Source organism: Lathyrus oleraceus, chromosome 7 (genome assembly GCF_024323335.1).
Source record: "Lathyrus oleraceus cultivar Zhongwan6 chromosome 7, CAAS_Psat_ZW6_1.0, whole genome shotgun sequence".
Lineage (NCBI taxonomy): Eukaryota > Viridiplantae > Streptophyta > Magnoliopsida > Fabales > Fabaceae > Lathyrus > Lathyrus oleraceus.
In genome coordinates this window covers 274,762,475-274,774,400 of record NC_066585.1, presented here as the reverse complement: position 1 = coordinate 274,774,400, position 11,926 = coordinate 274,762,475, and the positions used below count along the sequence as shown (strand labels likewise).

The following is an 11,926-nucleotide window of genomic DNA, read 5'->3' as shown; positions in this document are numbered from 1 at the left end:
ATGGCAGAGGTATTTCATACAAGTTCAAAACAGTAGCAGTATTCATTCACCATTCAAAGTTCATCATCATCAAACTATCAAAACAACAACAGCCAACAACTGACATAAGATGGATTTCAATGAGAAAGTAACAGGGTTTATCAGCATGGTTCTCAAATGCAATCAACATGGTAACTTCATTGCAAGTTCAACATCCTAGCACACACTTTAAAACGAGCCACACAATAACAAGGCAATGGAGTTCAGACAGCATCATTTAGTGACAACCAAACACAAATTCTTATGAACTTCCTGGACAGGCCTTAGGATGTAAAAGGCAGCAGGGTATTATCTTCATGGTACCAACAAAGCAAATAAAAGCATAGCATTTCATCAATCGACTTCATCCTCATGAACAACAGTCAACAAACAGCATCACAAATCAATCATGGCAGCACATGTTCATCACAACAGCATTCAAACTCATGTATCATTAACCAACCACAAAACACAATCACTCATGAGAAAAAACTGGGCAGGAATATGCTTATGAACAGGGCAGCATACATTCATACATGGAAAAACAAATTGCCCAGAAACATGAATTAACCAAACCAATCGAACCTACACACAAAAAGCATGACATATCCATCAAACATTACCACTAAAACACCACAGTATTCAGGAATCGAATAAGAACAACTTCATGCACAAAAATACAAATCCGGATTTCTCCCTCATAACATCATCATTTCAGGTAAAACAAATTGTAGTGTACTCAGCATGATAGGACCTACCAAAAACATGATACAGTTTGGAGAAAGAAGAGGATCGAAAACTAACTTGTTTTTGAAGAAAAGCTGGAAATAGTGATGGATTGATGGATATAGCTCGAAACAGATAGTCACACAGCTTCCAAAGGTCGAATGCTTACAGGAATTTAGCTCAAGAATGCACAGCTTGGTCCAGCTCGAGATCTGCCATTAACAGTGCTCTTGAAGAAGCAGTTATGGAATGGTGGTCACAGGTGGGGTTCGAAGCTTGAAAGGGACTCAAGATGATGTCCAGATGGTGGAGCTATGAAGAAAACTCGAGGTCCTTTGAAGTTTTTGTGCAGAAAATGCTCTGGTGCAAAAATGCAAGAGTAAAGGAAATGAGAGTATTTTGTTGGCTGCTGTCAATTCCTAGGGTTGCAAATGGCAGAAAAATGCCCTTATATGTGCTGTTTAGGCTTGGTTTAAAGAATGATAATCTTGCTTAACTTAAAATGTGGTTTTTGCCTTTTTGCTAAATTGGTACAAATGAAAATGGAGGTGTGTAAATTGGTCGAATGGGCTGCAATCAGGCTGGAAACAGACTGCATTTCTGCTGCTTTGGTTGTACATATGGAATGCTGCAGCATGTTGTACTGGTTTTACTCTTTTTGTACCTCTATTTGCAATATTGCCAAATGTGCATTTTGGTTCAAAATAATGATGGAATGATGGTATGGACATGGTTTTGGAATTGGAACAAGTCACAAATATGGTTTAAAGCATTTCCCAATTGACCAAATCAAGAAAAAGTCAAAAATTCAAAAAGTCAAAGTTTGGTCAAACTTTGAATTCAAATGCAAAAGGTCCAAAAATGCCATTTTGAATGGTAAGGTTTTAGGTCATGAAATTTATATTTTTGGAAAGAGGATGAAAAATGTGGTTTGTAGGAAAAAACCCCACCAAATTTGGCCTTATGGTTTGAGAGTTATGGCTTGTTGAAGTTCAAAATTTGGTGAAAATGATTTGATCATATCTTGACAACCACACATGGGATTTTGATGTTCTTGGACTTTTTGAAAATGGGAAGACAAGATCTTCAACTTTCATGTTGGGCAAAAATCCATTTGGAGCTTGTATCATGATGTAAGTTTAAGATCAAGAAGTTTCCATTTTTGGCAGTTGAAATTACAGGTCCACTTTCTATTTCTGGAAAATTTCTGATTTGGCTTGATTTTCTTTCATGATGAGGTTGAACATGATAGATGAGGCTTATACAAGCATGAATAAGCTCTTTCAGATCAATTCTAATCATCAAATCCTGATTAAATCAACAGTTGACCAAGTTTGACTTTTCTAGGGTTTTGGACTGACTGATCCTCTTCTGATGATTTCCAAACCCTAATTCCTTGAGAACTTGACTTCAAATGATGTCTCAAGTTGTATGAACCTTTGATTATTGATCATGGTGCCCAAATTCTACAAGAATGGCCACCATCCATTGCTTTGACTGATCAATGACTGACTTTGACCTAATTGCTGATGATTGCTTCAACTGCAAGCAACAAGGTTAGACTGACAATATTTTTGTACTTTTTAAATGATAAACATATGAAAGCAAAGATATACAAATGCAAAGTATGCTTGGTGATCAAGAAACAAACCTACAAGGCAATCTACCCACTAGAAGGGGACAAAGGCATGCAACGATCCTTGAGGTTATGATATGAATGATATGGGCCATGAGGGATCTTAGGGCCCAAAATTGGGGTCTTACAAAAGGCACACCAAACACCAAATAATTAAATAAAAAATCTAAATAATTCAATCGAATTTGGGGTGTTACAATTAACATTAGGTTATAATCGATTAGGATGTCTTAAAAATCATTAAAATCAATTTCCTTTATGAGTCAACCCTAGCCTATAAATAGAGGTCATTTCCTTCATTTTATTTCATCCAGAATCGTCTCTTGACACTTCTCTCTCTCCCTCTCTCTAAAATTTCTTTTACTTTCTCTCGCTATTATTTTACCAAAAGTGCTTATTTGAGAAAGTTCTTTTGTGAGTGAGAATAATTTGGTAATTCTAGAAGGGTGGAATTATAAAATTCACCAATAAAATCTTTTGTATACATCTTTGTTGAATATTATCCATTTAGGGATTAATTATTTGGGTTAGAACATAAACACGTAAAAACTTTTGGCTTGGGGATTATGTGACCAAACCTTTGTTTAGGTTCAAGCTCGGCCCGTATTAAAAGCTTGATAGCTTTGAGATTAGCCTGTGGTAAAATCTCATAGGTTCTTGGTTAGCTTGTGGTAAAACCAAGGTTATGTTAAAACTTAACCCATGATAAAAGCTTGGATAAGGTTCGAGATTAACCCAGTATTAAAATCTTCCAAGTTATTGGTTAGCCCGTATAAAACAAAGTTTTAAGATTGGTGAGCTCAACCCATGGTAAAATCTTACAAAGTTTGTTTAGAAGCTTTAAGACTAAGCGCTCCAAGATTCTCGTGGGAAGAAGACTAACCTCTTTGATCAACTGTTTGTGTAAAGAGGACTAATAGCTTCAATCCACCATTTGGAAGGGAAGAATCAATTGTTAGATTCCAAGTCTTACTGTTTAGGTTGGAAGTCAACCAACTTTCCTTGTATAAGGGGGTTCGTGAGTTTTACATAATAAAAGCTCTCAAAATTGATTGGATAATCTCAAAATCAATTATTGGGGATATGGGTATGTCGTTTTCTTGTTTGGAAGAACCACAATAACTCTTGGTGTTCCTCTCTTTCCTTTAACTCTTTATTTTTTGTAATTTATATTCCGCGATTTATTTTCCACTTCTTAATACTCAAACATTTTCAAAATGTTTTTAAACTATGATTTTAATTCGCAAAGTTTTTCAAACCCATGTTTTTCGAGATCACACAATTCACCCCCCCCCCCCCCCCCACACACCTCTTGTGTGGGAAGTCACATGTCTAACAAGTGGCATCAAAGCCTAACTCTTATTTAATGACTAATCGACTCAGGAGTAAGATGACTTCCAACAAGATTTTTAAACACACCACCACTTTTCAATGATAGTAGATCTGATATTTGGAAATCATGAATTATGGAAAAAAAAATAGTCAATGGTGCATTCATCCCTACTTATCAAGTAAATGATGAAGTAGTATATAAACCCGATTCCCTTTGGACCGAAGAGGAAAACAGAAAATATGAAATATATTTCAAAACCAAGAGCTTTATAACCATGTTGATAGATGATAGTAAACTTTATTATTTTCATAGTTGTAAAACCACCTATGAAATGTGAGATACTCTTGAAATAATATATGAAGCTCTTCCAAGTATCAAACAAAATAAGATGAACACACGGGGCAAAGTTACCACTCTTGGATTTTTTCCAAATTTTAGAAATATTGGAAAATATGTTGGAAATTGTATCACTAACAAATATCTAAGTGTTAAGAATTGGAAGTTTAATTTAACTCTTAAATTAAAAGATGAGAGCCTTCATGAATTTCAGGAAAAATTAAGAAAGAAGGAAATTATAGAGAAGTTGAACGAACTAGTTCAACAACTCAAATATGAAGAAGCAAAACCCGAAGAATCATCAACTTCTTCATACTCCTATCATACAACTCCGGTAGAATCCTTCAAAAGAACATACCTAGTAGTTGAACGATCTTTGGAAGATTCAATATCAAATGAAGGACACTCTTATTCAAGGAACGACAAAGAAGAAGACATTTCTTCAATACTAGAACGGAGAAGGGGATGAGAGATATTAACCTAGGGGAGAAATATGGAATAATATTCTTCCAACAAAGAATACAGAATATGCTTAAAGGCATCCAACGAGGAAGATACCACTAAGGTAACCAAACCCTCTTACAAACAATTGTTTATAATTAGTGCTTAGTTAGTGAAAGAAAATGACAAACTTAGGGAACACAACTTAGTTCTTAAAGAACCGTTAAAGTCTCTTGAAGAAGTTAATGAATCTTTTAAAATCGAGATAACTAAGATTAGGAACTCAAGAGGAGAATGTGAGAGGTCTGGCTCCCTTATAAAACTAGTAACTGATCTTCGTGACACCCTGGGAAAGTTTACCCAAGAAAATGACAAGCTTAATTTAATCCTATCAAGTTAAAAACATTATTTAAATAAAAATGGATTAGGATTTAAAAAGGATAGAAAATCTAGGAAAGGTATAAATCATAAGGAAAAGGCGCGTCCCATTTATAAGTGCATACATTGTAAGAGAAAATGACATTTAGAACCCTTTTGCTTTGATAAATTGAAAGGATCTAAAGGTAACCACCTTAGATCTTCTGGAACTAATGCACCTGGAACCAATAAGATATGAGCACCGAAGGTGAAACCTAAGTGTTTTACAGGTACGCTTTGCAACTCTGGGATGTGGAAATTATTAATGAAGTTGCGCAAAGCAATCGTATACTTCTAAAGTATACAATATTTATGAAGTCTATGATCCAAGGATGAACGATGATGACAAATAAATAGCTGTTGTGATCAAAGCAGACTGTTTGAGAATAACTCAATAGTTTATGATCCTTAGTGATCAGACAAATAAACATATCTATAATGGAGTTGTTCAATTTGTTGTTTATACGAACTCTCACATCCAACAATGTGTAGAGAATGACACACCATAATATATTTGGTGTTTTCCCTTGCACCGAAGCATTTATTAAGGTTTCTTGATAAAAGATGTATACATTATTTTAAGGTACAAATAATCGAATAAGGATAGGCCCGCAAGTGCACAAAAACATTGTTAGTAATATAAAAAATGTCGAACCGACATAGACTAATGTCAATCTACCGTTATCTATTGCTACTATATAAATCTAAGACTATGAATGTTTGTTTTGGTGTGCAAAAGAAAGAAATAAGTTGTTTTAAATTAATTATAAGACATGAGACCGGAATGTGGCGTGACTCTCGTCGACCAATAGCGCTCACGAAGTCGTTTAAATTGGGATACTATTTTCTTATAGGAAAAATAATTAATTTTTAAAGATCCGTTCACTTTCGTGCAACCAAAATCGAATTTTAGCCTAAAATATATACTGTTCACTTTCGTGTGTCCAGCGTGTTAAAGTGCAAAACTTTTTTTGAAAATTAATTGCTTTTAAATACTTGAGAAATTGCTTAAGGTGGAAAAATTAATGCACGTCTAATACCGGATTTTAAGCACATAAACGACAACTTTCGCGTGTCAGTTTATGTTCTTAAAGTCACCATTTTGAAAAGTTAATTTTTCATAATCAACTAAAAACTGTTTTCACAGTGTTAATAATTAAAAACTGAATTTTTCCTAAGTCAGATACAAATTCTGTTCTTTCGAATCGGAATCAGTATTCTAAGTTATTGCTTTTAAAGTAAATAATTAAATTAAAACATAAATTAATTCAGTCTATTAAATAAATCCCATTTGATTATAATTTTTACGACTTATCTCGGTACGACCATCCTCACATTCCGGATTGGACAGAATTAGTCAGACACGTTTGAATTGAATATGCTACTTTAATTTTCAAAATACTATAACAACATAAAATTTATTTATGTAAATCCTAAAAAACTCTTCAAAACCATCCTTTAACACAAATTTTGAATTTTTGAAATTAGAAGTTTTAGGTGTTATGAATAAATACAAATCCTCCCAACCAAAATTCTCAAATTCTTTCCTCAATTCTTTTTTTCCCCAAAGTCTTCCCCTTATTTCCCCTCTAAAACAAACCCTTAAAGAGATTTAGAAGAACCTTTTCGATAATTTATAAGATTGTTTAATTTGGTAGTTTATGTGGTTTTAGTCTGACTTAAAAATAAATTACAACATTATTAAAAGATTTATTAGACATATTTTGAACATGCAAATAACTTATCTGAATGGTCTATCTGACGGGATGGATATAAGTATCTACGAAAATGACTTACAAACTACTTATTATGTCCCAAATTATAAGTTAATTTGTTAAAAATATTTGTCCCAAATTATAAATCACTTTACAATTTCAATGGGACATTAATGACTTTTTTCCCCAACATATCCTCTATCATTTATTACTATTTTTTATTACAATTCTTTAAATTTCTCTTTCATCTATAATAAATAAAGAATAATATTGTAAAATCATGCGTAATTTATCTTTCTCATACAAGAATAATTATGTTTATTAATATACATAAAATATGTCTTATAATTTTTTAGACTATATTAAAAGAATCCATTTTAAAATTTAAAAATTGAAAATTAATGAATCCGCAAGTCAGTTGAACTTACCAAATTTATTTGAACTCACGTCCGGTCTATTTATTCGGCTTTTTTCAAAATAGTTTTTAATTAAAAAAAATTCCGAAGAATTTAAAAAATATCAAATAAAAAATTGATTTAACTAATTATTTTTAATAGTTTATCATTTTTATAAACTTTTTTAATAACAAAATTTCCCAAAATCATTTAAATTTGAAACTATTTTAAATAAATTTTCATAAAAATTATTTAAAATATATATTTTTGAAAAAATTGTAATTTTAACTATATTTTAATTTATAAAAAACAAATTTAAAAACCTTTAATATTAAAATTTATAAAAATTATTTTAAAAATTAAAAATAATAATTATTTAAATCTAAAACAAACAAGCTCATGAATCAAGTGACTTATTTTTTAAAAATATAAAACATTAAAAACACACTAACTCAAACTAAAAATTAGATTTAAATAGTCTTTTATCTAGGTAAGTTAGCGTGTTTTTTCTTTTCGTCCTTGTATTTTTTGTTTGCTGAAAATAATTCCGGAATGTTAAATCATTTTGGTTTTAGTTCTTAAAATTAAAATCAACAAGGAATTGGTGGAATTTTCCGTAGATTTTAACTTCAATAATTCAAACCAAATAAAATTTAATATTTAAAAACTTGATCCACTTAAAAAAAATATAGAGAAAAAGAAAGCAAAAACATACCAACTTACATAGATGAAAAAAATATTTAAACTTAAAAATTAATTATTTTTCAACTAATTGTTTTATTTATAAATTTAATTCCTTAAAAGATGTCAATCCGTTTAGTGACTTTTAAAAACATCAATAAATTTTAAAATACAAATTTTTAATCACTGTGTATATTAATTTATAATTAGGTCCCTAAATAAAAAATTAAAAAGTCATTAATTTTTTTTACAAAATATATATAGTCTTATAATCTTAATGGAAATGTCATAGATAGTAAAGTGATAGTTAGTTTAAATTTAATTAATAAACAAATTCAATTAACATGTAGTAACAATTTGATTTTACGATGAGTAGGATAAATGAGTCATCTTACAACGCACCACGTAAAAACGACCAATGAAAAATGGACAAACCATACACTAAGCAAATGAGGATCCAAAATACAGCATTACTTACACACGAATTAAAACGACGTCGTTTCTAACACGAACAACCACCCCAATACAAATCTGGTTTATTTCAGCGTTGAAAGTTCACTCACGTTTCATTTGGAAAATCGCAACACACCACCATGGCCTCCTTCAACACCGTTTGGATTTTCTCTCTCGCTCTTCTCCTCATCGCTTCTCCTTTCCTCCAAGGTTTGCTTCTCCGCATTCTAGATCTAGATCCGTTTCCATGCTTCATTCCCTGCATGTTACGATTACTTTTCCGGCGACACAATTGTTTCAACTTTGCATGCTTTTAAAGCTTTTTTGATCTGATTTGTAATTTATAATTTTATCAAAAATTGGTTTTTGTTTAATCTTAATTTCATGTTGATGTAGATGTTAATTCTGCATTTTTAGATGGAAACGTGATTACGTTTTTGAATTATGTGTTATTTTTTATTTGCCCTATTGGATCTTGGAAGTAACTGATAATTATGTTTTTATGGCTATGTGCATGATGATTATTGAAATGTGGTTCTTGCTATTTGGTAGTTGTTAGGTGTAAGTCAGAATCAAGTGAAGCTGTGGAGACTACTGAAAGTGATATTGGCATTGTTGGTGATGATGCTCAAGACTTTGATGGAGTTGGAACCTTTTCTGCTGCTCCGGGGATTGATACTATAAGTGTGTTTCCTAAAAATATTGCAAAATGTAAGGATCTTCTGTTTGTTTTACAGAATGTGTTTTAATTTTGTTTTCTGTGTTGGATAATGGGTTGATTTTGTTTGTTTATGTGAATATGATGCAGTGGTTACAGCTGGAGAAGACACCGAGCTGCTAGTTGGTGTTAAAAATGATGGTAATTCAATCAGATTGGATAAGTGTTGTAGTTTCACTCTTTTAAGTTTTTTAAAATTTTTGCTGTGATTGTTTAGGATTCATATTTCATTCCTTTCTTTGTTTACATTATTTTCTTACTGGTGTTTGAGGAGTGTGGGATTCAAGAGTAAAATCAGGGGCTCTTTCACTTGTTTAGCTGATTTTGTTTTTTTTGGGCTGAAAACAGGCGAGTCTGGCTTGAATGTTGTTGCGATCAAGGCCAGTATTCACCTTCCTGTCGATCATCGTCTGTATGTTCAAAATCTTACTGCTCAGGTAGAAATTGGTTACTGAAAATCCCGAATTAAACTTGGCTATTTATTTGTGTAAAAAATTATTTTTCTCATATTATTTTAAATGGTTATTTATGCTTGTTACCTTTTAAACAATACTAAACTTCTAATGATCAAATTGATGAAAGCCATTTATACGAAAAGGGAATTTCAAATCCTGCTAGAAAGAGTTTGTGTATAAAGTCTTGAATTTGAAGTTTTTTTTGTTTTCTTGATAGACTAGGTTTTAGAATAACCTAATCTCATTCAGCAGATGACATTCGACACTTAGTATAAAATATAAATGCAACTTTTCTTTTATTGCAGGTTTTCAACAATGGTTCTGTACCAGCCTCAGCCCAAGCTACTTTCCCATACATATTTGCAGTCAGTAAATTCTTGCAGGTATCACCATCACTTTGTACACAGCTTCTTTTAGTTTTTGAATGAGTGAAACATAAGAGAGTACTTATATACTTTTGATCTCATTGCGCAAAATGAATTTTCCGTATACAGCCTGGAAGTTTTGATCTTGTTGGCACTATTATCTACGAGATAGACGAGCATCCATACCAAAGCACCTTCTTTAATGGCACTATTGAAGTTGTTGAATCGGGTGGGTTTCTTAGCATCGAATCTGTTTTTCTTGTTACTCTTGGAGCTTCCCTCCTTGTCCTCTTGGGGCTATGGATTCAAGGTCAAGTACAAAACCTATCTAAGGTACTATAATCTATATCTTTTCAGATAATGCGCTATTACTGAACCACCTTTGCATTTAGAATTTGCTAATTTTTTTACGTAATGTGTTTGATTTATGAAAACTTTGTTTTTTCTGTATTCTCTTTACACAACTAAACTGCCCCCATAGTTTTCAATTTGTTCCCTATTTTCAAATATTTGTACAGGAAACAATGAAAACAATAGTTGTACAGCAGTTGTTCTCTCAATGTTTTCACTGCAGACATTTGAAAACTAGCTAATGTTTTCTAATACCAATTACAAAGGGGCCCAAAATTTCCCCCCTTTAATTTGGTCCTGGTTAATGCTCCAGCTTTGTGCTCACTTCATTGTGTGATTTGCTAACTACATAACATTTTCTAATACCAATCAATTTACAAAGAGGCCCTAAACATTTGGAAACAGAAAATAGAGGGAACATAAAACTAGGCCCTAAATATTTGGAAACAGAAAATAGAGTGAAAACATAAAACGAAAATAGCTCATGTTTTCTGATGCCAATTACAAAGAGGCCCTAATCATTTGGAAACAGAAAATAAAGTGAAAACACAAAACGTGGATAGCTAATAGTTTTCTGATACCAATTACAAAGAGGCCCTAAATTTCTCACCTTTGATTTGGTCCTGGTTAATGCTCCCGCTTTGTGCTCATTTCTCGTGTTTGATTTGCTAACTACAACATAGAAGTTACCCAACCGTCCATACACATGTATAGTAATTGATCCAAATTTCAATTTTAATGAAATCCTAGAATTCAATATTTTCTTGGAACTCTGATATTCTCATGTTTGCTCATGAATATTTGGGCAGAAATCAAAGAGAGCTCCCAAAGTTGAAGTTGGAACTAGGTCTATAGATGCTTCGACGGACGAATGGCTACAGGTATGTTTTGTGATGCTGTATTACTGTCTTTATACTTGTTGGCTGTCATATCCATTTTTTCCTGTAAACCAGACATCTGAAATGAAGTCACTTTCTTTACCTTGTGTTGTTACCCAGGGAACTGCATATACTCAGTCTCTTTCCAGCAAATCAAAGAAGAAGAAGTAGATGAATAGTTTTCCTTTTCCTCCAGTTCTTCAGCCAAACATGACTAGAGATGTAACACCATGTTAATTAGTTTGAGAGCGCGAGGAATTGTGGCTGAATGATGACGACCTGCCTTTTCTGTTGTAGCTTTAAAGAAATTTTACTTTTTTCCCTTCCATTGAGTTTGAGCTTTTTATAAGAAAAAACTAGCAGGAATGAGTTAGGAAGGATAGAACTTTTGAGAAGTGGCACAATTTTTGTTACATAATGTTCATTTTACTATTTATTTTGTTTTGTTTTTGTCTATCCGAGGATTCCGAAAGGGGTCAGGCCCAAGTAAAATAACCATATGATCAAAGGGGGTCAAAGGCCCTATTTTCCAAATTGGATTTCAAAATGTTCAGATATCACTAGTATCTTTTAACATATAATAATACACAGTGAGCAATTAATTAGAACAAAATTTAGGTGAAGTTTCGATATTGTTTGTCATGGTTTATTATTTTATCATGACATGTTGAGAGAGAGAGAGTGAGTTGGTTTATGTGTGGAATTTCTTTTATGTAGTTTTGGGTGAAGATGTGTGGAATTTCTTTTATGTAGCTTTGAAAAGGCCAAATGAATTAAAAAGAAAAGATAGATTCCTTGTGTCGAAGTAGGTTGTTGACTTTTGTTTATTTTAATAGTGTTAGCTATTTTGGGCTTTTATAGTTTTGAGTTTTGACTTGAGATTCAAGTTAATCTAAATCTATAAATAGAGGGAGTAACCCTTATTTTATAATAAAGTGAATAGAGTATTCATAACATTGTAATTCACAGTATTTTGTGCAGAATTTTAATTCTTCTTCTCCTTCATCG

At 32.2% G+C, this 11,926-nt stretch overlaps 1 protein-coding gene across 1 annotated transcript; it reads left to right on the top strand.

Annotated features, from left to right (window-relative positions):
* The first annotated feature begins 8,179 nt into the window (after positions 1 to 8,179).
* Positions 8,180 to 11,354, top strand: LOC127101397 (translocon-associated protein subunit alpha). Its single transcript, XM_051038802.1, has 8 exons — positions 8,180 to 8,361; positions 8,704 to 8,862; positions 8,960 to 9,010; positions 9,218 to 9,306; positions 9,630 to 9,707; positions 9,819 to 10,022; positions 10,850 to 10,921; positions 11,039 to 11,354. Exons 1-8 carry the CDS (start codon positions 8,292 to 8,294, stop codon positions 11,087 to 11,089), a joined length of 774 nt encoding a protein of 257 aa, XP_050894759.1. The 5' UTR covers positions 8,180 to 8,291; the 3' UTR covers positions 11,090 to 11,354.
* Positions 11,355 to 11,926: the final 572 nt, after the last annotated feature.